At 39.6% G+C, this 26,866-nt stretch overlaps 1 protein-coding gene across 1 annotated transcript; it reads left to right on the top strand.

Annotated features, from left to right (window-relative positions):
• The first annotated feature begins 308 nt into the window (after positions 1–308).
• On the top strand, positions 309–26,866 carry LOC135094050 (fibrocystin-L-like). The gene is made up of 10 exons (XM_063993799.1): positions 309–448; positions 1,361–1,457; positions 1,789–1,894; positions 2,046–2,395; positions 11,074–11,200; positions 11,314–11,351; positions 16,171–16,295; positions 16,489–16,724; positions 17,079–17,261; positions 26,733–26,866. Exons 1-10 carry the CDS (start codon positions 438–440, stop codon positions 26,771–26,773), a joined length of 1,314 nt encoding a protein of 437 aa, XP_063849869.1. The 5' UTR covers positions 309–437; the 3' UTR covers positions 26,774–26,866.

Here is a 26,866-nt window from a genome sequence, read left to right as displayed (position 1 = left end):
GTAGTTTAACAGGCTGCTATGGAGGTTATTTGGTTTTCAAGGTGTTTTATGATGCTGATGATAGTTTAAGAGGGGTAGTGGTAGTTTAGTGAAGTTTTCAGAGATATTTTCCATCACTAATGACAGTTTCATAAGAATTCTGCACTTTTAACAAGCTGAATTTTGGAGATTTTCAGCTGTTTTTCATAATGTTAATGATGGTTAAGGAAAGATTCTGCATCACTCACTCACTCACTCACTCACTCACTCACTCACTCATTTTGGCAGACATTCCAGCAGGTGTTGACCCAAAGGTCCTGGAGGGCATTCTGGAAAGTGCCCTGGGAACTGATCTCACAGTCCAGTACTCCGGCTCCTGCAAGAACTACCACTACTAAATTGAGTGGGAGGAAGATCCCGGCAGAAAGGAGCTGGTGGAGATACACACAGATAACCTGATGTTTGATGGGTGAGGGATTGGAAATATTTGTTGCTCTCTCTTCTGTTTATTCCCATATTTATTTAGAGTTAGATGCGAAAAACCTGTATTCTTTGGTGGCAGAGTTACGAGATTTGTCTCTTCTGTGTGGAATAATTTTCTCTCAGCCTTGGCATATGTATGTATGTATGTACGAGTATGTATGTATTTTTAGCTATCTTCTTTCTTTACACTGTCATATTTATTTAATCTATTCCATGGTATCTGTTTGACCTAATCCTTTCTTCTTTGTAGGGTCATTTTCCTTACTGTATCCTATCCTATCTTTTTGACTTACTTGCTTCATTATTCGGGTATTTTCTTTATGCAATCTCTATTTAACTTAACTGTCTCTCATTTGTTGGGTTATTTTCTTTGTCCTATCTATATGTTATGGAGGGAAACAGCCTTGGCATATGTATGTATGTATTTATGTATGTATGTATGTATGTATGTATGTATGTATGTATGTATGTATGTATGTATGTATTTTTAGCTATCTTCTTTCTTTACCCTGTCTTATTTATTTAACCTATCTATCTGCTTTTTCTACCATTTTTGTTATTCTGTTATTGCCCATCTGTTAGGTTAGGTTAGTCCATTTGTTCAAGTTAGGCTAGATTTGTTCACATGTTTAAGTTAGGTTAGGTTAGTCCATTTGTTGAAGTTAGGTTAGGCTAGTCCATATGTTTAAGTTAGGTTAAATTAGTCTGTTTGTTTAGGTTAGGTTAGTCCATTTGAGTTAGGTTAGGCTAGTCCATATGTTTAAGTTAGGTTAGGTTAGCTCATTTGTTTAAGTTAGGTTAGGTTAGTCCATTTGTTTAAGTTAGGTTAGGTTAGTCCATTTGTTAAAGTTAGGTTATGTTAGTCCATTTGTTTAAGTTACCCATTGCTCCTTCACAGAACTCTAAAAACCAAGATCATTCGTGACTCAGCCGGAGTCCTTTGGCACAGCCCTCTTGAGACAGACTTTGTGACCACTCATAGGGACTCTCCTCATGTAAGTCCTTGCTGATTGGCAGAGAGAGAGAGAGAGAGAGAGAGAGAGAGAGAGAGAGAGAGAGAGAATATAGGCATGGATCACTAATGATAATGATATTTTTACTGCAAGAGGGACATTGACCAAGGGCAACTAAAAGAAAAAAAAAGCTCGGTGAGTGCCAGTAACCTACAGGAAAGTAAAAAAGGATCATCCAAAACTGGAGGATAAGTGTCTTCAAACCTCCCTCTTGAAAGAGTTGAAGTCACAGGAAGAGGGAAATACAGAAGCAGGCAGGGAGTTCCAGATGATGAGGATAACTAATAACATGATCTTGCCTCATTGCTATCAGGTGACAGTACAAGTGAATGGTTACTTTGGTGCATGTCTTGGTGCCTGTGCCTTCACCTACGATGATGCCACCACTCCCATGCTGACTGGCGTCTCCGGCACTGCAGGTGAGCCGTCGGTCTGTCTGTTTGTCTGATTAGTCTTGTAGCTCTGCCTCTTCCCTGGCTTGCCTTCATCAGGTAAGGGCCCATGGCATTCCCTCACCCTCACCTTCACCATCTAATTTAACTCATTCCAAACTTGTATTTTTCCTGACAGGCGAGGGGCTGCAGCACACCCTCACCCTGAGTGGCACGGCCATCACTGCCACCCAGCTCACCTGCACTGTAGCACTGTGGGGCGGCTTGCATTCAGTGGCACTCAGCATGCAGCCGGCTGGCTCGGCACTGCTCCCCTCCCCCATCATCTACATGGTGCCAGTCACCGTGGTTGCACTCAGCATCACGGAGGGCAGCACTGGTGGACAGTATCCTCTCACTGTGACTGGCACTGGCTTCCCAGACAGTGATGGGTGGGAGGCTGGCAGTGCCATTATGACTCTGGGTGGCAAGAAGTGTGTGGTTATCTCTGGTGGACCCACAAAGGTCACCTGCACAGTGCCTGCTGGTGTGAGTATAAAGTGTGTGTGTGTGTATTTACCTAGTTGTATTTACCTAGTTATGCTTTATGGGAAAAGAGTTATGCTTGTGCTGTCCCATCTCCGTATCTTTTAATATCCAACTTAGTCTTGAATCCATGTATACTTTCTTCATTTACTATCTCCTCATCCCGACTGTTCCATACATCAATACAATGGGTACTTTTTGGCGTCTCTTCTACAAGCACTCCTCTTCAGCCTCTTTCCATGTCCTCTAGTGTCCCGTGTATCCCAGACCATTAAGTTGCTCCGGTCCACCTCCTCTACTCCCTTATATGCTTTATATATCGCAATCATGTCTCCCCTTTCTCTCCTCTTTTCCAACGTTTGTAGATGTATCCTTTCCAGTCTCTCTTCATATGACAAGTCTCTGATACTTGGTACCATCTTCGTAGCTGCTCTCTGAACTCTCTCCAACTTACTTTTATCCTTTTTCTTGTATGGCGACCACACTACTGCTGCATATTCTAGTCTGGGTCTTATCAGCGACACAATCATCTTCCTGACCATCTTTTCATCCATATATGCAAAGGCCTGCCTTATTCTTCTCAACAAGTTATAGGTTACTCCTGTAATTTTGCTAATGTGTCTCTCCGGGGTCAGGTTCCCAGTCACTGTAACACCGAGATCCTTTTCCTCTTCTGCTCCACTCAACCTTACACCATTCAACACATAATTTCCTTTTACTCTTCTTGTACTTTTTCCAAATTCTATTACTTTACACTTCTTTAAATTAAATTTCATTTCCCATCTATAACTCCACTCTGATATCTTGTTCAGGTCTTCTTGTAACGTTCCACAGTCCTCTGCACTCTCAACTTTCTTCAGCAACTTTGCATCATCCGCAAAAAGGCTCATGTAGCTTTTCACCTTCTCCGTCATATCATTTATATAGACTGCAAACATGATTGGTGCAAGTACTGAGCCTTGGGGTACTCCACTTATGACTTCCCTCCATGATGATTTTTTATCTTTTACCACGGTTCTCATTTCTCTGTTTGTCAAGAAATTTTCCATCCATCTCAGCAAGCCCCCCCTTAGCCCACCATTATGCTTTAACTCCACAACAATTTCCTGTGTGGCACTTTATCAAAGGCTGCCTTCAGGTCTAAATAAACACAATCAGCCCATCCATCTCTTTCTTGCATTATATCCACCACTCTAGAATAAAAACTCAGTAAGTTTGTAACACACGATCTCCCTCTCCTAAATCCAAATTGTTGCTTTAATATCACTTCATTTCCTTCTAGATACTGCATCCATTTATCCTTCACCAATCTTTCACACATTTTGCACACCACACTTGTTAGAGACACAGGTCTATAGATTAAGGGGTCCTCTTTACTACCACCTTTGTAGATTGGCACTATGTTAGCTCTCTTCCATTCAATTGGGACTCTACTTTCAATTAGGGAGCTTTCTATAATATTATGTATTACCCATGTCAACTGCTGATTGCACTCTTTTAGTATCCATCCTGACACTCCATCAGGTCCAGGGGCCTTCCTAATGTCTAGTTCCTCCATCTGTTTCTGGACATCCTCTTCAGTCACTTGGATTTCCCCCAGACCCATTTCCTCACTCATCTCACTCTGGTACACAAATGTTTTCTCTTTTGTGAATACTGATTGAAAACTCCTGTTCATTATCTCTGCCAATTCAGCCGGATCCTCACACATTTGACCATTCACCTTCAATCTGCTTATTCCTTCTCTATTTTTCATTTTGCTGTTCACATATCTGAAGAACAGTTTTGGTTTCTCTTTGTATTTGTCCATAACATCTTTCTCATAATTTTTCCTTTCTTCTCTAATAACCTTTACATATTCATTTCTTGTGGTTGTGTAGTTTTGCCACAGCTCCTGCTTTTTTTTTCCTCCGCCACCTATTCCATGCCGTTTCCCTCTCATCCCTAGCTATTTCACATCTTCTATTATACCAGTCATTGTTATATCTTCTCTTTGTCTCTACTTTTGGTAAATATCTTTTCACTCCCTCTTCATAAATATTGATGAAAGCTTCCCATTTCTTTTGCACATAACTTGCTGTGATAAGTGTACTTCAGTCCCCTTCACCAAAGTATCTCCTCATTTGTTCAAAATTTTACTTACCATAATTAAATCTTTCACTTTTATAATCTTCACATCTACTCTCCTCTCTTTTTTTCTTTAATACAAAACCTTATCATGACATGGTCGCTTTTTCCTAGTGGACAACTATAGTTCATGTCTTCTATAATATCTGTTTCTTTTGATAATACCAAATTGATGGCTTCTCTGCTCCTCTGTATCTAGTGTTTTCATCAACCCACTGTGTCATAATATTGTTCATTGCCAGTTTCAGAACCTTATCTTCCCATGAGTCTTCTCCTCCTCTTGTGTTCCACTCCTCCCAATTTATCTCTTTACTATTAAAATCTCCCATTTTAACAATTTTGTTGTTTTCTTTAATTTTCTTTACAAGCCATTCTTTTGTCTCATTCAGCAACTGTTCATGCTCTTGTCTATTCCAGGTCTTTGTTTTTGGTGGGACATACACCACTGTGACATATTGTATTCCTCCTCTTCCATTTATTAGTTGTAAGTTTAGGCCTTCCACCAAGCCTTCTGCCTTTTCCACTCTCCACCCTGATACCCTTTTTAACAAGCATCATCACCCCACCTCCTCCTTTTCCACATCTGTTTCTTATCCACATATTGTACTTCCCCCTCCTAAATTTGATGTCTCTGAATCTCTTAGTTTAGTTTCTACCATTGCCATGATGTCGGGTTCATTTGCTTTCATAAATTCATTCACTTCATCCATCACTGAAACTAAACCATCCACATTACGTTCGTTTGCGACAACAACGTCATAACTAAAAAAATGGATTTTTGAGTTATCCATATAGACATATTCATCTTGAAACGCAGATTTTTTGGCAAAAGTGTCATAATTGTAGTTAAAAAACTGACCGCTAGAGGCGCTAAATGTCATAACGACATAACATAATATGTACCAACTTCTTTGCGTGAAGACCGTTACATGTCAGTTGTGCTGTGACCATCGTTGGGGTAACTACACTCATGCTGTCATTTAGAGTGTCATATTTTGATTTAGAACTATGTTAGTACAAAATGTAAGTACTGAACTTATGAATTATGTTTCATGCAATAATGTGTTATTTTGATGTAATACGTTTTGTCTGCGAACATAGAGCTCTATGTTTTACGTCATTATTCAAAATGTGTCATTATTGGTAAAAACAAACATCTATGTTTTACGTCCTAATTCAAAATGTGTCATTATTGGAAAAAAACCTTGTGAATAATAGGTGTTGTATTTGAGTTATGACAGTATTGTTACAAACATTACCTCGTATTACAGCAGCACATTTTTGTTTAACTTAAATTATGTCATTGTTATTTGAAAATCTTGCGAAAAACTTAAAAAAGTTAGTGTATTATTTACATTGGTGACATTGTTGCAACAAAACATTGTATTCATAAATATCATATTTTTTTCAGATTAAATGGGTACCATGTCATGTAGAGGAAAACTTATGCTAGAATTAGCATTAAAGGCTAAGGAAAACAGTGAAGAAAATCCTGAGGAAAATAGTACAGGTATATACTATCATAACCTTGATTATATTTCTATATAATTTGCTTTAAGGTGGGAGGTAAGCCTATTTTTTTTTATTAATGAGCCAATTTTGATGAAAACTATTTTAACAATCAAAACTTTTGGAGGAGTAAGGCTTTGAAGTTTAAAGATCCAACTTTTTAAAAATGCAAAATAAAGTAAAATTTTCAGATTTTTTTGGTTCTCGTTGTTAAAAATTTGGACCCCCATCTGAGGAATTGATAGTTCCCCCCCAAACTAAAAAAAAATGACACATGCTGTCTTACATACCATAGAGCGTTTTTAGCACAAAAAACAAAAATCACATTTTAGACCCATTTCTTTGTACTTTGTAGGATGTGAACTTCCTGTTGACCCTCAAATCAATGATGACCATCTGCTGCCATCAGCAAGCATTACGGGTGCAAGCTCTGCTTCAAATAACAGGAAGTCTTCTTCTAGTAGTGACTCGTCCTCTAGTAGTGACTCGTCTTCTAGCAGTGAATCATCTTCTAGCAGTGACTCAGAAACTGAAGATATTGACACAGATGATTCCGTGAAAGATAAGGACTATATCCCAAGCAAAGAGGAAGAAGAGAGTTTTAACCTTGAAGAGAAGGACGCAGTTGATAAAATTCCTGTACTAGTTAGTCCGCAAAAGGGACGTAAACGTAAACAGCACCTGAGTCAATGGAAGAAACATAAAGCGAAAAAATGAAGGAACTCTGGAAAGGCTTATATAAGCAAAAATAAGAAAAATAAGACCAGAAAGGAAAATGAAACTCCCATGTGGAAATAAATGTCGAATTAAATGTTCAGAACAGATAAATGAAGAAGAAAGGCAAAAACTCTTTGACTCTTATTGGGCATTAGGAGACATTGCTCAACAGTGGCAGTTCATTTCAAACTGCATTAAAACTGTTAGACCTAAATACAGGTATGTTCATGAGGGAGGCAACCGTCAACCTAGGAACAATAACAGTTCCTTTCACTTCATGGTTGGTCAGAATGAAATTCGTGTTTCCAAACTTTTTTTCAAGAACACACTTGATATCAATGACCGGCCAATAAGAACAGCTTTAGCAAAGCAAAGCAGAGTTGCTAATGTTCTTATGGAACCTGATAAGAGAGGCCAACATGGTAATCAAGTAACTGTTGATCCTGAAATTAGGAAAGGCGTCAAGGCACATATTGAGTTTATCCCTCAGATAGAGAGTCACTATACGAGAGCTACATCAAATAGGACATTCATATGCGGCTCTAAAACAATTGCAGAAATTCACCGCGATTATGTTGAGAAGTCCAAACAACAAAAGGTACCTTATGCCAATTACACTCTGTTTTATTGCATTTTTACCACAGAGTATAATATTTCTTTTTTTGTTCCTAAAAAGGACCAATGCGATGTTTTTTTCATCTTATCTTAATGCAGAGAATGAAGAGAAAGAGCGCCTTCAAGGAAGCTATGAAAATCACCACAAAGAAAAAGACATGTCAAGAAATGAAAAACATAAAGATAAAACTGAGAGTGATGCAGTTGTTGCTGTTTATGACCTTCCGGCTGTAATGCAGATACCAAAAGGGGACATTTCAGTTTTTTATTACAAGTCAAAGCTGAATGTTTTAAATTTTACTATTTACAATGCTAAAACAAACTCATGTAATTGCTATGTCTGGAATGAAACTAATGGCCAACGTGGGGTTAATGAAATTGGGACCTGTGTTCTCGATTACATTAAAACCTTGTGTGAGGCAGGAGAAACTGACATAATTTTTTACTCAGATAACTGTTCTGGCCAACAGAAAAATAAGTTCATGATGGCACTTTACCTTTATGCAGTAAACAACTTACCAAATATAACTTCAATAACACACAAGTTTCTAATAAAAGGGCATACCCAAAATGAGGGTGACTCTGCTCATTCCCTTATTGAAAGAGAAGTAAAGAGAATTTTAAAAAGTGGACCCATTTATGTGCCGGAAACTTACATAACGGCAATTCGAACTGCTAGAAAGAAAGGACAGCCTTTCGTAGTAAAAGAGCTTTGTTACAAAGATTTCTTGAACATCAAGTCTCTAGCTACTGAAATGGGACCTATCAATTGCAAGACTCTTCAACTTTCTGATGTTAAAGTAATGAAATTTGAAAAGCAGTCACCACTGTCAGTTTTTTGTAAACATTCCTATGGTTCAGACTATAAGGAGCTTAAAATTTTGAAAAACTCAAATAAAGCCACCTCCATTAATGACTTACTGCCATGTTACTCCAGCAAACTTACATTGCCTGCTAACAAGAAAAAAGACTTGATGGACCTTTGTAATAAAAATCTGATTCCACGATGCCATCATAAATTTTATGAAGACCTGTAAATGAAATCAATCTTAATGAAATGAGTTAAAATACAAATTTAGTATGCCTATTACGATATTAAGTTTTGTTGTATGCTAATTCATTAGGTACATATTATTTGAATGGAATATTAAATAGATGTTTATTTTATAATGTTTTTTTTATCATACAGTCCATCTTTCATTTATTTGAACATTTTTGAGTTGTCTAATTCCTTAGGCATATTTGAAAGAAATTATAATTAGGAAGAATCTGTTAGGTTCATAAGGATTTTTTTATTTGAAAAAAATGATAATTAGGAAGAATCTATTATGTTCATGAGTATGTTTATATATATATATATATATATATATATATATATATATATATATATATATATATATATATATATATATATATATATATATATATATATATATTTGAAAAAAAATTATAATTAGGAGGAATCTATTATGTTCATAACAATGTTTTTTTTAATATCTTTTTGTGTTACAGTCAATATCTTTCATTTATTAGGAAGTATCCATCATTTTCATAATAAGAAAATGTATTATCATCAATCTTGTCAAAGTCATAAGCAATGAACAATACTGTCACGAGAGGGCAAGATCATGAAGATACCCAGACTGAGTCCCAGCTGAAGTGGAGGATGACGTCACACTACGTCACCTCGCCGGCCGCCTACCCTGGGGCTCGGGAGTATCACGTGACGTGTAGCAGCCCTGGGATTGGTGGCGGAACAGTTTGGGAGACAGAGTGGCGGGAGAAGACTGGTGAGGGAAGAAAGCCTGCGCGTCGCCGACACTGCCTTCTGTACTTGTATGTGCCTTTGTGAGCTGGAGCGAGGCGTCAAGAAGCCTTCCGAGGGTCGACAAGAGGCCCGGGGTGCTGAGCTACAGCATAGGACTACTGTGTAGTGTGAGCAACGGAGAATAGAGGGCCAGAAGCCGACAAGTGTGTTTTACTATTCGCCTTCTGAGGGGAGCCAGGGGAGAACACAGAGCGCCGCAGGGTAAGTTCACCGTCACGTATGCAGGAAGCACCGGACCCTAAAAGTGTAAGTGTGACTGCCCACGGGGTGGTGAAGTTACAATACATAATTAAGTAACATATTGGTGATTATTTTCCTTTCAATAATGGCACAAAACAAAATAGTACATGAGAGGTCTACTATTTTTTTATGAAGAACGTCATATTAAAAAAAAGCATTATAAAAGTTTAAATAAAGGTTTGATTAGTGAAGATATAATTATTTCAATTTCTATAAACTTTAAAGGACTATTTGATGTTTCAAAAAATGTTCCAGCTATGGTCTTTTGGGACTATTCACAATATTGAGAGTGTTTTCATTCTTTAAAATGGCTCTCGTGAAAAATTGCTATTTTTGAGTTATGACGACGTTGTCGCAAACGAGCGATTAGTGTATGCCATTGTCCATGTCCCTCCCTCTCTTAGAGCTGTGCCTCTGCACCCTTCACTCTTCACATGTACCACTTCCTCAACCTTAGGTCCATTACTCTCCAGAAGAAAGTTCCTTTTCCTCTTGTGTTCTCTGTTCATTCCTTTCTTTTGCTTCACTTCTCAATTCATTAAGTTTCTTACTTTCTTCCTCATTCATTTCTCTTCTAATCCAGGCTTATTTAAACTTGTTACTTTTGGCTAGCTTCCACGCATTTGCCAATGTTTCTTCAGCTGTTGTTTGGGATTTTAGTTTGATTTTCAATGGTCTACTTTTTCCTTGATCATATTTACCAATCCTGTACACCTCTATTTCATCTTCCAGCTTTGTATCCCCTTCGTTTATCACACTCAGTACTAATCGAGCTGTTTTTCTTTGTTCTGCTTCTCTTTTATACCAATTTTTTTTTATCTCACTTTCTTCCAGGCCAAAGATCATTACACTCTTCTTTTTATCTACAGTGTCTCTTACCAGGTTTTCCTTTTCCTTTATTACCTTTATAAACTCTCTTGTCAAGCGTTCTTTACTTCTCTGGTCCTTCACTACTTCTCTATAACTCACTTTTTTCTCCAACTGTGTGTGTGTGTGTGTGTCAGTGTGTGTGTGTGTGTGTGTGTGTGTGTTATGTAATTTTATTTTTAAAGAATTTAGTGAAATTTGTAATGTCTTATCTTTTTAAATTAATTTGTCATATTTATCTTTAAATTAATTTGTCATATTTATCTTTAAAGCTATGAATGCTTTGTGTGTGTGTGTGTGTGTGTTTGTGTGTGTGTGTGTGTGTGTGTGTGTGTGTGTGTGTGTGTGTGTGTGTGTGTGTGTGTGTGTGTGTTTAAAGCTATGAATGGTTCCTGCACACATAAATTGGTCAGTCAGTGCCTTCCACTGGCTAATTGCTCTGTCAGGAAAACTATATTTGTATCACATACAAGCTGCATCACACATAGCTTGGGTGATTTGCACCCACAGCACAGAAAGATAACACCAACAACATACACATGTTGGTGTTACATTTTTTTTGGTGTGACTACTTTTTGCGTATGAGACAGAGCCAAAGCTACATGTGATGCTAAGTGAAAAATGTATTTTAGGATTACAAATACTATTTTCTCACATTTTCTTTCCTCTTTTGTTTGTACAATTTCTTACTGTAAGAGTGTGTCATGATGGTGATGATGGTGGTAGTGGTGTTAGGTTAGGCCAGGCCATCACCTCCTGACCCTCTCCACTCTGGCAGGAGGGCACGGTGGATGTGGTGGTGGATGTGGGCGGCACAAGTGGCTCCCTCCCTTCCTCCTTCACTTATGACGTCTCACTGTCACCCACCATCATTGGCCTTTCCCTCCACACCCTCTCCCTCTTTGGTGAGTCTCTTATCCTCCTCCTGTTCCTCCTCCAGTTGTGGAAACAGTGAAGATCTAAGTCATAACAAATATTTTCTCTGTGTTTCTGTGTCTTATTTTCTCCTCTCTCACAGGTCAAGAGGAACAAACTGGCACTTCAGGATCAGTTCATGTGAGTGTCATTCTGTCCTTCCCTCCCTCCCTCCCACCCAGTAAAAGTCAGGAAAACATAACCTATTCCCTCCATCTCAATCTCAATCTCAATATTTAATGTGTAGGGTGCATATGGGGAGCTGGCTGCAAGGAGATGTCAGAGAGGGAAAAGGTTATTTGGGGTGGGGTGAGGGGAAAACTAAGTGTCCAGGGTAGGAGTTTTATGTGCATGTTCTGAAATGTGGGAGTGTTAGGTGTTTGAATGCACGTGCTGTGTTTGTGAGGGGGAGTCTGTTCCAGCTGCATGTGGTCCATGGAAGTGTGAGTGCTTGAAAGAGTCTGTGTTATTGTGGTATGTTGAATATTTGTGGTTGTGTGTGTTATGGGTACTAGCTGTGTGAGGTGTAAGTATTCATGTTTGTTGATGTCAGTTTGATGGTTTGTGAGTTTGTGCATTATTGTCATTATTGTTAGTCTGTGTGCTTCTCTGTGAAGTGTGAGGGTGTCCATATTTAATTGTTTAATGTGTGTTGTTATGCCAGAAGTTTGTGTGTAATTGTTTTGTAATGAACCTGGCTGTAGCTATGTTGAGCTTTTCCAGCCTCTTTATATTTGTCTGTGTGTGTGGGTCCCCAAGACAGTGACCTGAGGGACACCTGAACAGACAGGGACAGGGTCAGATGCAACACTGTCAAGAACACGTTAGGTCCTGTCGGAAAGAAAAGAAGTGACCCAGTGAAGAATTGGTCCAGTGCTGCCACAATGCTGTAGTTTCGGAATCAGTCTTTTGTGGAGTACTTTGTTAAAGGCTTTGGCAAAGTCTAGCACGATAGTGTCAACTTGTTTGGCATCACGTCTGTCTGGGTGTCTTGTAATGTCATGGTGGGTAACAGTGAGTTGTGACTCGCATGATAATTTTGGTTGGAATCCATGTCGTGTGGTCTGATAATACGTATGTTGTTTGTGTCAAGATGATTTATTATGTGTCTGTGTATGATGTGTTGAAAGATGTGGGAGATGATAAAGGTGGGAGAAATGGGGCAATAATTAGAAGGGTCACTCCAGACACCTGCCTTGAAAATGGGGTGACATCAGCACAAAGCCAGTCAGAGAGAAGAGAGGATGCATGAAGAGGTTGGGTAAAGATCACTTAGAGGATGGGTGGAAGGCTGAGAGCAAGGATGAGGGCACAAGTCTTAAGGAAAAAGGGGAGGGGGAGACTTTTATCAAGTCCAGGTGATCTAGTGGTGTCCAGAGTCTGTGGTGACCTCTGCATTCCGTCTGTCCTGATGTCGAGGGGAGGGAATGGGTGGGTAAGGGCTATTTGGCTTGTGTGGGGTTTTTCTGGATGAATACAGAGTGGAACTGTGTGTTGAGTAAGTGCTCTTTGTGTTCTGGCATGGTAGCAAGAGTGTCGTTGCAGTCTTTAAGGACAAGTACTGTACTTGATGGCTTATAAGCCATGCCTTTTTACCAAAAAAAAGTCTGAGAAAATAAGCATGCATCTTATAAGGCCAAGGTTCAGCTTTGGAGCAGTGGCCACTGGTAAGTCTGTGGCAACAGTGGCCTTTAAAACAAACCCCAAACATCTTTGCACATGTAAACAAAGTGATGACCATTTCTACACTTCAAAAACAACTTTTTTTTGGAAGATAACAATGTATAACAGGTGGGACTTACCAGTAATTCACATAAAATAACACCAGTCAGGAAGAAATTAAGTGATGACCCTCACATTGCATGTACCAAAACAAACTCACGGTGGGTCACACACCAAACCTGGTGACACGTGCAAGATTCACTGTGTTCCTTAGTGTGATGCCATTATTCCTTGAAGTGAGACACACCTTCATACAACTGAAATTGTGCCTATCTTCTAACATTATTAGCTTGCTTACATGTTCAATAAAACTCAAAGCTAATGAGAAACTATTGCTTTTTTAGAAAATAGCTTACTATCTAACAAAACAAAACGTTTTATAAGTGAAGAGAGCATCATACAAACTTTAGTATCCCTCTGGGCTCTGACAGTGTCTTTGCCTACACCATATTTGTTCACATCTCACAGCAGGATTGGTGTTTGGTAGTGTTAGTAGGTCTTAGCAAATATAGAAGTTTTTAAATGTAAAATATTGGGGTCTAATAAGGATCTGAATACGTAAGAGAGGCCTTCAAATTTCAGTTGAAACCCTTCAGTTCATATTCAGAGCATATTTCTTTTTTTTTTTTTTTTTTCAATGCCTGCCCAAAGTGAGGTGTGCCTTATAAGCCCATGCGTCTTATAAGCCGTCAAATACTGTATGTTTGTTTTGTCCTGTCTGCATGACTTGAGGAATTTGAAGAAGTGTTTTGGTGTTGTTTCTAACATTATCTGTGAGATATCTACAAAGGTGTTCACGTTTGGTCTTCTTTATGTTTTTTGGCAAGATTCTTTTGGAAAGATCTGAAGGCGGCCCATTTCCCTGGTGTGTTCTGTGATTGTTTGCATCTGTCATCTCTGTTTTCTGTGGTGTTGTTTCCATAGGTTCCTGGAGAACCAGGGGAGTGTATGTCTACATGAGGGTGTTTTCTATGGGCTGTAGTTGTTCATGGTGGTGTGTATGGTGTGTCAGGCTGTTCCAGTTTCTTGGAGGAGTCCAGAGTATGAGTCAGAAGATAGAAAATTGTCTCTGTAGAGTGTTTAATTGAGTCTGTCAGCTCTAGAGTAGAGTAGGATTGACCCACATCTGTGTTTTTGTCTTGTCGGTAGAAGGTCTATGTCAACTGGAACATTGTTGTGGTCATTTAGTCCTGGAACTACCTGGGTGTTTATTATATTGTATATGTTGTTTTTGAGAAGGTCTAATGTATGGACTGTGGTGAGAAGGCCTCTGGCACCAGAGGGGTGTGTGGTAGCCTGTGTTTTTGTTGGCTTGAGTACTGTTTGCATGAGTGAAAATGTATTTTTGTTGTCAATTAGTGTGTTGTGTAGCTGGCACCTGTTTGTGTGGGGAATGATAGGGTTGAAGACATCAGTGTCATAGGGATTGGAGGGGGACGTAGTGGTCCAGTTGATGTCAGGGAGGTTGAAATCATGTACAATCCAGATGTGTTTGTCTGGTGTGAGGTGTGAAAGAGCTGTGTGAAGGTTGTGTGAGTATTCTCTGTTGGAAGATGGAGGTCTGTTGAAAGCTGCAAGTAGAACCCCATGGGATCTCTGCACAAGACTTTCTTCCTTCTCTCACCCCAATTTTGTCCACCTCTGTAATGCAAAAGTTAACCTGTATTCTCAATCATTCATCCTTTTCTCTGGTAAACTCTGGAACTCCCTGCCTGGTTCTGTATTTCCTCCTTCCTATAACTTGAACTCTTTCAAGAGGGAGGTTTCAAGACATTTATCCTTCAATTTTTGACAACCACTTTTGACTATGCTTGGGGACCAGCACCTCAGCGGGACTTTCTTATAAATGTATTGCCCTTGGCTGGTTTCCTTCCTACATAAAAAAAAAAGTGAATTACAGTTAGAAATTTTTATGACTGTCTTGTTAAATGGTGGAGGAAAGACTTCTGCAGAATCTGTGTCGGGTGTTAAGCATGTTTTGGTACCTACAGTGAAGTCTGGGTCATTTGTGTGTAGGGCAGGAGAGGCACTGGGAGAGGTTGCTGGGGGAGGTGGGGAATGGGGGAAGGTTTAGGTGAAGGGGGTGTAAGAGAGGTGAGGGTAGTCATGATGTGCAGGAAATGCCAAAAGCAATGGGAAATGGCCCTGGTTGACAGATTGATGGACTGGTGTTACAAGGGTGTTTAGGTGATGTGGAGCTTGAATGTCTTGTTGTGTGGTGGGATGTGTGGCAAGGTGTTGGTGGTTGTGAGGGTGAGTGTTGCTGGTTCATGGAAGGAAAATGTATATGAGATTTGTTAGTACTGTGTGTGCATAGCAGGTCAAAGGAGCTAGAGGTTGGAATAGGAGGTAGTGAGAAAGAAGATGTAGAGACATTAGGAGAGCCACATCTGCTGCAGATACACATGATACTATTGTTAATTGATCCGTGGTGCACCTGTGCAAACGATCTGATGCAGCCGACATGACACCACACAGCATGCTTGGACCGGTTACAGCAGATATCACATTGGATGCCCCTTTGCCTCACTAAGCTGCTTTGGCACAAACTGTCTTGAATGTGTGTTTGTATTGTTGTGGTGTGTTTTGGAGCAGTGTGAAGCATCTTGGCTAAGTGTGATGTTGGTGCTTGTGGATGATTTGGATGTGTGGTGTGGGGATGTAACTGTTCATGTCTGCACATGGCATATTAGTGTGTGTAGTGTAAGTGCCAAGAGTATTCCTGTTACCATGCTGAAGGAAAGGTGTAGCAGTATGTGGCATCTGTACTGGTGTGTTCTTACCTTCCATGAGAGTGTGCTTGTGTGGTGTTTTCTTGTTGTTGGCCAAAGCAACATTGCTGTTGCTGGTCATGGTGACTGGAACAACTGTTTCTGACATTTATGTGCTGCCTTGCTAGGAACATTTTTTTTTATTCAAAGAAAGTGATAAGACTTATTGAGTTAATAAAAAAGTAAAAAAGAGGCCAGAAAGATTTTAGAAATTAAATTGTGTGTCAAAGCAATGTATTGAACATTTATCTGAGGAGAAGGCAGGGCAGGGGAGGGGCCAGGTGCCGGGGAACAGGAACAAGGGTAGGGAGCCGAGGTGGAAATGTCCATTCATCTCAGAGTCAACAACCAAATTCCCTAGTACTGATATAAAGTCACTACTTCCCCCTCTGACCTTCCTAGTAACCCTGACCTAACCTATCACTTTCCCAATACCCCTGACCTGACCTATGACCTCATGCCGCCAGATCGGATCAGAGCTGTGTTATACGACTCATTGGAGTAACATCAGCGTGAGCTGTCTTACCCCGGCACTGTCGGCTGGCACTCATACCCTGGTACTCTCCGCTGATGGCTTTGGTGCTGCTGCCAGGTGGGTGTTTCTCTCTCTCTCTCTCTCTCTCTCTCTCTCTCTCTCTCTCTCTCTCTCTCTCTCTCTCTCTCTCTCTCTCTCTCTCTCTCTCTCTCTCTCTCTCTCTCTCTCTCTCTCTCTCTCTCTCTCTCTCTCTCTCTCTCTCTCTCTCTCTCTCTCTCTCACTGATAATAGAGTGATGATGTTGTGGCAGGGAAATGGAGTACGTACTGCAGGTGACCTCGGCCTCAGCTACCCAGGGGTCAGTGAAGGGTGGCACGCTGGTCAGGCTGGGCGGCACAGGCTTCAGCTCGGATTGTTCCCGCCTCAAGGTGAAGCTGGGCCAGGTGTATGAGTGTGAGGTGCTGCAGTGCTCCAATGAGGCCCTCACCTGCATCACCAGGCCCATCACCACCAACTACAGGATTGTGAATGTTGGCACCAGCTCTGGTGAGGCGATGATTCATACACACACACACACACACACACACACACACTTGATGATGCAGAATTCCTGTTAAAGTATCACTAGAGTCACATAAACACCCTTGAAAACTCCAATAACATCCTGTGCAGTCAGTTAAACTATCTCTATCCTTGTTAAACTGCCCATAAAATCCCGAAAGTGCCTCTGAAAACCTGCAGTAACTTCCACCAGAACCTGTTAAAAGCAGTCAAGATAAGATGCTGAAACACTGATGAACACAGATGAAGCCTTTATCAAGCACCTCTCACTCACCAAACCTAGTCATCTTAGTACCATTTGTGGACTTCAAGCAACCCCATTACCTTCAATTTTCACAGAGACTGTATCATGGTATCCTCGTGTGCTGGAGGTAGTGGAGGGAGATTCAGTAACCTGGCAGTGGAGTAAGGTGTCTGAGAACTCACAGCTGCAGTACGGAGTGTGTGAGGTGGCCAGCCCTGTGGATAAGTGTGAGGACGCTGATGGTTCTGGCTTCTTCTCAGGGACACAGACTGCTGCAGGTAAGGACAGAGAGACTGGGATGAGGTGAGGGGGAAATTGAGACAGGAAAGCACAGAAGTGAAGTGAGAGAAATGAAGGGATAGAAGGATAGTGTCAAGGAGAGAAAGAGAGAGATTGGAAAGTGTAAACAGGAAGGAAAGGAAGGAGGATGGATTGAAAAGAAAGAAGGAAGAGAGAGAAGGATGGAAGTGGAGGAAGAGCGGAGAAAAATGAAAAGAAATAGGCAGGAGGAGAAAATTAATATGAGTAGTTTTTTTTTTATGTAGGAAGGACACTGGCTAAGGGCAACAAAAATCCAATAAAAAAATATGCCCACTGAAATGCCAGTCTCATAAAAGGGTCAAAGCAGTAGTAAAAAATTGATGAATAAGTGTCTTGAAACCTCCCTCTTGAAGGAATTCAAGTCATAGGAAGGTGGAAATACAGAAGCAGGCAGGGAGTTCCAGAGTTTACCAGAGAAAGGAATGAATGATTGAGAATACTGGTTAACTCTTGCATTAGAGAGGTGGACAGAATAGGGTTGAGAGAAAGAAGAAAGTCTTGTGCAGCAAGGCTGCAGGAGGAGGGGAGGCATGCAGTTAGCAAGATCAGAAGAGCAATTAGCATGAAAATAGCAATAGAAGATAACAAGAGATGCAACATTGCAGCGGTGAGAGGCTGAAGACAGTCAATTAGAGGAGAGGAGTTGATGAGACAAAAAGCTTTTGATTCCACCCTGTCTAGAAGAGCAATATGAGTGGAACCCCCCAGACATGTGAAGCATACTCCATACATGGACGGATAAGGCCCTTGTACAGCTAGAGATGCAACATTGCGGTGGTGAGAGAGGCAGAAGACAGTCAGTTAGAGGAGAGGAGTTGATGAGACGAAAAGCTTTTGATTCCACCCTATCTAGAAGAGCAGTATGAGTGGAACCCCTCCAGACATGTGAAGCATACTCCATACATGGACGGATAAGGCCCTTGTACAGAGTTAGCAGCGGGGGGGGGGGGGGGGTGAGAAAAACTGGCGGAGACGTCTCAGAACGCCTAACTTCATAGAAGCTGTTTTAACTAGAGATGAGATGTGAAGTTTCCAGTTCAGATTATGAGTAAAGGACAGACCAAGGATGTTCAATGTAAAAGATGGGGACAGTTGAGTGTCATTGAAGAAGAGGGGGATAGTTGTGTGGAAGGTTGTGTCGAGTTGATAGATGGAGGAATTGAGTTTTTAAGGCATTGAACAATACCAAGTTTGCTCTGCCCCAATCAGAAATTTTAGAAAGATCAGAAGTCAAGCGTTCTGTGGCTTCCTTGCGTGAAATGTTTACCTCCTGAAGGGTTGGATGTCTATGAAAAGACATGGAAAAGTGCAGGGTGGTATCATCGGTGGAGTAGATAGGACAAGAAGTTTGGTTTAGGAGATCATTAATGAATAATAAGAAGAGAGTGGGTGACGGGACAGAACCCTGAGGAACACCACTGTTAATAGATTTAGGAGAAGAACAGTGACTGTCTACCACAGCAGCAATAGAACAGTCAGAAAGGAAACTTGAGATGAAGTTACAGAGAGAAGGATAGAAGCTGTAGGAGGGTAGTTTGGAAATCAAAGCTTTGTGCCAGAAGCTTTGGTGCACTGATGGGTGTGTGGAGTTCCAGCCAAGGCTGCATGTGTGTGCATATTTTACCTAGTTGTAATTTCCAGGGCCTGAGGTATACTAGTGTGGTCCTGTCTCCATATCTACACTTGTGCAGTTGTTCCTTAAAGTTGTACACACTCGTTTCCAGTACTACCTCCTCACTGAGCTTGTTCCATACTTCTGGATTTCTTTGTTGGAAACTGTTTCTTTATGTTATTCAAGCATCTTTCTTTTTTTATTTTTTTGCTGTGGCCTCGTGTGTATCTGGTATTTTCTACTTCTCTTAGCAGCAGTTTCTCATTATCAATTTCTTCCATTCAATTTCACAATTTATATATAGTTATTAAGTCTTCCTGTTCTCTTCTTTGTTCCAATGTGGCAGATTTATCTTCATTAACTTGTCTTCATACGTTAATTCTTCCAGTTCTGGAACCATCTTCATTGCCATCCTTTGTATTCTTTCTATTTCTTTGACATGTTTCATCTTGTGGGAAGACTACACTGATTTAGCATATTCCAGCTTTGGTCAAATCATAGTGGTAATTATCTTTCTCTTCATACCTTTATCCATGTAGTGGAATGCTGTTTTAATATTTCTCATCGTTCTATATGTATCTCTGAACATCTTCTGTATGTGCATCTCTGATTATTGACTGTCCTGTATATTCACTCCCAGATCTTTCTCTTCTTGTACTTTTATTATTTCTGCATTTCCCATTTTCTAGATCCATTTTGGTCTCTTTTCACTTTTTCCCACTTACATTACATGACATTTTTTCATATTAAACTCCATCTCACATTTCTTGCTCCAGTCCCAGATTTTATTCAGATCCTCTTGTAGATTTTCAGTCTTTCATATGTTTTTGTAATTTTGCATCATCTGCAAACAAATTTGTGTAACTCATTACTCCTTCTGGCATATCACTGGTGTAGATAAGGAAAAGTATTGGTGCCAGCACTGATCCTTGTGGTACTCCACTATCTACTTTTCTCCATTTTGACTTTTACATCCTTTACTGCCATTCTCATTTCTCTTCCCTTTAAGTAGCTTTCCATCCAGTTTATTATTTTTCCATTTAATTCTCCAACATTTTCTAGCTTCCATAGTAGCCTGTTGTGGGGAGCTTTGTCAAAAGCTTTTTTTTTTTTTTTAGATCTAAATGCACACAGTCTACTCATCCATCCCTCTCCTGCATTATATCAGTCACTCTTGAATAGAAGCTGATCAGATTTATTACACATGATTGTTTTTATCTAAAGCCATACTGCTTTTCTGATATTATATCATGTTCTCTAGAAGTTTTGTCCATTGCTTCTGCGTCACTTTTTCACAGATCTTGCATACTATGCTGGTCATTGATACTGGTCTGTAGTTTAATGGCTCTTCTTTTTTTCCACATTTATAAATTGGCACTATACCTGTTCTCTTCCATTCCTTAGGCACTCTTCCAATTGATACTGAGCATTTTATTATGTCATATACTGGTTCAATTAACTGTTTCCTGTTAAAATGAAACCTGATACTCCATCTGGTCCTGTTGCTTTTCTCTCTTCCAGTTCCTCAACCATTTAATAAAGTTCTTTGATTACTGTAATTTCCCACATTTGTTCTTTTGTGTTCACATCTTGTGGTTCTTTAAATTCTGATTCTTTTGTGAAAACTTGGTGGAACTTTTTGTTTAGCAATTCACTCATGTCTTTTGGGTCTTCATATGTTTCATGTCCATCCTTCAACTGTTCTAGTTTTTCTTTGAGTTTAATTTTTCCATTTATGAATCTAGAATAGTTTTGGTTTGTCCTTGCACTTCTCAAGTGCATCTTTTACATATCCTTTTTCTTCCCCTCTCCTTATTTACACATATTCATTTCTTGCTATCTTAAAGTCTTTATTTTTTTGGTTTCCACTTCTTTTCGTTGTTATCCATGCTTCATCTCTTTTCTCTTTGCTCTTGCACATCTTGCGTTAACTACACCAGTTTTCCTTTTTCTTTAGGTTTGTATAGTGGGACATATTTATTCACTCCTGCCTCATATAGTCTTATATTGCCTTGCATATAATTTGCTCTCTTCAGCTTTCTCCTGTCCGTTGCTTCATAGAATCTCGTAAGATATTTACGTTAGCTTTTCCATAGTTTCTCCTGTTTTGTTTGTAGGATTCATCCTCTGCACTGACATCACTGTCAGTCTCTATTTCTATCATTATATGGTCACTTTTTTCCATGGGGGACATGTACCATTTCTTTAGTTAGGTCAATTCCTTTTGTTAATATTAAGTCAAGTCTTGTTGGTTCATCATCTCTTATATATCTTGTATTTTTGGTCACCCATTGCATCATTGTGTTTTCTATGGTCAGCTTCAGAAATCTTTCTCACCATGCAGTCTTGTTTCCTCATGCCTTGAATGTTTCCTAATTTATTTCTTTGCAATTGAAGTCACCAACCAATAATTCTGTTTTATTACTTTTGATTAATTTACTCAAATGCTGAGTGGTATCTTCTGTTATTTTCTCACAGCCTTCCTTGCTCCAAGAATTTGTTTTGGGTGGTACGTGGGTTGTTATTACCATCAGTATTTCTCCATGATTATCCTCCAAGTTAACAGTCACTATTTCTGCTTTTCCTTCCCCATATTTCATTATTTTTGTCTTCACCTCATTTCTTGTCATTATCATTACACCTCCCCCTCCTTTGCCAATCCTGTCTCTTCTCCACATATTGTAGTTGTTGTTAATGATAGTCTGATTTTCCTCTTGTAGCTTTATTTCCGTTAAACACGCTATCTTCAGATTCTTTTTCTTTTAAATAGTCTTATAATTCCAGTGTCCTGTGTAACAGTCCGTCTGTGTTGGTGTACATCACATTCAGTCCTTCATTTTTGCAATTTTTTTCTTTTACTTTAATTTTTTCCTTTTCCTTTTTTAACTCTGCCTCCAAAAACTCTCCAAAACTCTAAAAAAAGTTTAGTCTTTTCTTCTGTTCTTGATTAATTTTTCCCTTTAGCCTCTTTGTGTGTGTGTGTGTGTGTGTGTGTGTGTTTGTGTGACATGCAGGAAAGAGCTTTGCTTGTGCTATCCTGTCTCCATATCTATTTTTATCTAACTTTGTCTTAAATTTATGTATTGTATTTGTATCAATGACTTCTTTGTCCAAATCATTCCAGACCTCCACAGTTCTATGTGGGAAGCTATTTTCTTAACATCTCTTCTACATGCATCTTTTTTAAGTTTTCTGCCATGTACCCTTGAGCCTCTTGTATCCCACATCACCAAGTCCTTCCTATCCAAGTTTTTCATTTCAGTCATCATTCTGTATAGTATGATCAGATCACCTCTCTCTCTTCTCTGTTCTAATGTTATAAGACACGATTTAGACATTCTTTCTTCATACATTAGATCCTCCAAACTTGGAGGTGACTGTTGCTACTCTTCCTATTTTCTTATAGATTTCTTGGTATTAGGTGACCATACCACAGCTACATACTCCAATCCTGGGTGTATCATGGTCACAATAATTTTTTTTTTATCATTTCCTCATCCAGATGTGCAAATGCTGTTCTTATGTTTTTCAGTGTTAATAGGTTTCACCTCTTACCTTGTTCATGTGTTTCTGGTGACAGCTTGTCAGTAATAATTACACCAAGGTCTCTTTCTTCTGTTCTTTTATTGTGTGTGTGTGTGTGTGTGTGTGTGTGTGTGTGTGTGTGTGTGTGTGTGTGTGTAGGGTCTGTTTTCTTTCTTATCCTGAGGTGCTGAAAGAAGGCCTTGGTGCACAGATGAATGTGTGGAGGTGCAGCCAAGACTGTGTGTGTGTATTTACCTAGTTGTGAAATACAGGACAAGAGGCACACTAGGCTCATGCTGTTCCATCTCCATATCGACTTTTATCCAGATTTTCTTTAAATTTATGGACTGTCTTGGCACACAGTCTCATCAATAAATGAATTCCACACTGCTATGCTCCTGTGGGGAAAGCTATGTTTCTTGATGTCTCTTCTGCAAACACTCCTTATCAATTTCCTTCCATGTCCTCTGGTATCTCTCTTATCAGGTATCACAAGATTATCCCTGCCCAATTTTTTCATCCCTTCCAATATTCTGTATAGTGCTATCAAATCACCTCTTTCCCTCCTTTTTTGTAGTGTAGTTGGGCCCAATCTCATAAACTTCTCTTCATAACTATGTCCTCTTAGGCTTGTAGGGATTTTAGTTGCAGCTCTCTGAATTCTTTCTAGCTTCCTGATATCCTTCGTCAAACTTGGTGAGCACACTAATGCTGCATACTCCAGTCCTGGATGTGACATTGTTGTTTACAATTTTTTTTTTATCATATCATCTTCATTGTCGGTGAATGCCATCTTCATGTTTCTCAGCAGATTGCATGTTTATCCAGTGATCTTGTTTACATGCTTCACAAATGACACTTTATTAGAAATGATTGCTCCCAGATCTTTTTCTCTGATCTTATAGTAATTTTCTCATTTCCCAAATAGTAGATGCCTTCTGTTTTTCTCGCACTTTTTCCAAACTTCACCACACTACATTTCTTGGCATTAAACTCCATGTTCCATCTCAACAATCATTTATTTATCTTAATTAGGTCTTGATTCAGAGCTTTGCAGTCTTTTTCATTCGTTACTTTTCTCATAATCTTAGCATCATCAGCAAAGAGACTCATGTGGCTTGTCATTCCTTCCATCATGTCATTTACATATATTGCAGAACTTCACTTATTACTGGTTTCCACTTTGACTTATTGCCTCTGATTACTGTCCTCATTTATCTCTCCGTCAAGAAGTTGGTCATGCACTTTAATAACGATCCTCCCAATCTTCCTATATTTTTCAGTTATCCATATTAGCCTTCTGTATGGTACTTTGTATAATGCATTTTGCAGGTCTAAGTACATGCAGTCAGTCCATCCATCTCTCTCTTGCCTTATGTCCATTACTCTTGTGCAGAAGCTTATCAAATTTGTTACACAAGATCTTCCTTCTCTGAATCCAAATTGTCTGTCTGTTATCACATTGTTGTCTTCCAGGCATTTCACCCATCTGTTCTTGATGATCTTTTTGCAGATCTTTGGTACCACACTTGTCAGCAATACTGGTCTATTGTTAAATGAGTCTCCTTTACTTCCAGCCTTGTGAATTGGGTAATATTCACCTATTTCCAATCTTTGGGTACTTTTCCTTCCAACAGGGTGGTGCTAATTATATTGTGTGTCACCTTAGCTAGTTTTGGGCTACACTTCTTTAGAATCCAGCTTGACAGACTATCAGGTCCCATTGCTTTCCATACACCCAGCTCTTCCAATATATTCTTTACTTCTTCTGTTGATGTTACTACCTCTTTCAGACCAGTCCCATTTTCCATCACTATCCTTTCTTCCCTAAAATAATTTTCTTTAGTAAGCAGTGAGTGGAAGTGTCTGTTGAACACTTCAGCCATCTCTTTTGGGTCTTTGACCATTTCTTCTCCAACTATTACTCAGCTGATGTCTTCTTTACTCCTCAATTTTCCATTCATAAATTTTTAAAACAGTTTTGGTTGGTCTTTGCATTTATGCACAACATTCTTTTCATAATTCTACTCATCTCTGTGTATTTTAACATATTCATTCCTCTTTCTTATATAATTGGTCCACAAGTCATGTCTCTTATATTTCTTCCACATTCCATGCTTTTTTCTGTCTCCAGTCTAGCTGTAGCACATCTCTTGTTACTCCAATCCTTCTTAAAAAGGTTTTCTGTTGATTTCATAGGTGTCCATTTCCCCTCTCCTTTATTATAAATGTTCAGGAAGGTGGTCCACTCTCCTTCTATATCACCCATTTGAAATACTTTGTTCCAATCCATTTCAATGAAATACTTCCTAAGCTGTCCAAAATTTGTCTCACTGCAGTTCAACCATTCTCTCCTGTGGTCTTTTCTCATATCTATGTTTTTATTCATTACTAAGAACTGAATCAATGCATAGTCACTTTTATCTATTGGTTTTTTGTGTTTTAAATCCTCTATTATGGCTTGTTCCTTCGTAAAAATTAGATCCAGCTTTGACAGTATTTCATTTTCTCTGAATTTTGTGTCTTCTTTAACCCACTACATCAGAATATTCTCAACAGCCAACTCCAGTAATTTGGTCCCCCTGTGATGACTTGCTACGTTATGTGGTCCAATTTTCCCAAGATATCTCTTTACAGTTAAAGTCTCCTGTCACTAGTTCACCTCATTTTCATCCAGCAACTTGGATAAACATGCCTTTATGTCTTTCAGCATTCTCTTGTATTCTTCCTCACCCCTTGAGTTGGAATAAGGGAAACATAGGTCACTGCAGTATTTTGGCATCTTCCCACATTTCTTTTTAAGGCTATTTTCAGTACCTCTGCCTTCCCCTCCCCACATGTAGTAGATTTCACTGTCAATCCTTGTCTAATTAGGAGCATCACACCTAAACCCTGCTTAAATCTTTTATTTCTCATCCAGAGGTTGTAATTTCCATCACCAATATCTAAAACGTCCACATCACTCTCCAGTTTTGTTTCAACAATTGCCATGATATCTGGCTTCTCTTCTCTCTTAAACAGTCTCTAACTTTCAACACTACTGGTATCAGACCATTTAAGTTAGTATACTCCACTTTTAAACCTCCCCTTCTGCATTGTCCTCTTTCCTCTACCACTTTCTCAGCCTCATGTCTGTGACCCTTCAATAGAACCTCTTCTCCACTTCTGGTCTTTTTTCGTTTTTTTTTTTTTTCATTTAATTCTCTTCTTAGTTCATTTATAGTAGCTCTCTCTTCTCTGGTCCTATCTTTTTCATCCACACTTGGTTGTACTCTTCAACTCTGGCCAATTTCTAAACTTTGCCTAATATTTCTTCAGCTGCTGCTTGTGACCTGTGTGTGTGTGTGTGTGTGTGTGTGTGTGTGTGTGTGTGTGTGTGTGTGTGTGTAGAGTTGTTGTAAGCCAGCTTCTCACTATTTATGAGTTACGTTAGAGCTGTGAAGTCTTTCTGCTCACCAAGTACTGCTACTTCACTCTCATTCCTCAAGTCAAATTACCTAGTGGTTGGCCCAAGGGTTTGAGTGGGGCATGCCATAAACACAGCTCTAAAAGTTCTATAATTATTTATTAACCAGTGAATTATGATCCCAGTCATTACTCCTTAACAGCAAAGTGAGTGATGTGTTGGGCCAAAGCACAAGGGGATGGTTTTGGCTGCACATGTGTTGTCATTCTGAACAGCTGAATGAGGGTTGTCTTGTGAGGCTGAACTGCTTGCATCACCATTACTCTTGTGGGGGGCAGTGACAGATGAGTGAGTGTTGTCTTGTGAGCCACTTTCGCCGTCATTAGTCTTGCATGGGGTGGTGACGGCACTGGTGTCAGTACTATGTCATAGTGTTTTATTTCTATTCCTGAGGTGCTGAGAGAAGGCCTTGGTGCACTGATAGGTGTGTGGAGGTGTGTCTAAGGCTGTGTGTGTGTGAGTGTGTGTGCATACATGAAGTTAAAAGAACACTTGTCTTCACTCTAAACTTGAGGCAAGAGGAACACAGCAGAGTACTGAGTCAGAGCTGCTGCCTGGATGTGTGGTGAGGCACTGTTGGCAGTGGTACTCATGTGTGCATTACTGTATTACCACATGGCACATCTTCCTTTCAGTGCAGAATGATCAAGATGAGTTAATTATTTAAGTCTGTCACCATATCTAAGACTAGATGTGTATCCAACATCAACAGTGTCTTGGCAAAAGACTATATAAATTCCTTTTCTCGTCTCAAACCATAATATGGTAATTTGGTGTCTTTTGAGTGACTGAATCTTAAAAAGCTTAAAAGAAAATCTCCTGCAGGTGCCGGCCAAGATGGACACCCTTACCTTCACCTACAGTGAGGCACTCACCCCTGTGGTCACCAGCATGGCAGTGCAGGGCGAGGAAGTGACATTGTCTGGCCACAACTTTGGCAGTGACAACACCAAGGTCAC

The sequence above is a fragment of the Scylla paramamosain genome, chromosome 44, assembly GCF_035594125.1.
Source record: "Scylla paramamosain isolate STU-SP2022 chromosome 44, ASM3559412v1, whole genome shotgun sequence".
Taxonomy (NCBI): Eukaryota; Metazoa; Arthropoda; class Malacostraca; order Decapoda; family Portunidae; genus Scylla; species Scylla paramamosain.
This window is presented reverse-complemented; position numbering and strand designations above follow the sequence as displayed.

What these genes read in the sequence shown, in the direction of transcription:
- LOC135094050 (XM_063993799.1), top strand. An exon ending in GCACTTCAGGATCAGTTCAT is followed by an intron (nt 11,352 to 16,170) that starts GTGAGTGTCATT and finishes TCATGCCGCCAG; the next exon opens with ATCGGATCAGAGCTGTGTTA. An exon ending in AGGGACACAGACTGCTGCAG is followed by an intron (nt 17,262 to 26,732) that starts GTAAGGACAGAG and finishes AATCTCCTGCAG; the next exon opens with GTGCCGGCCAAGATGGACAC.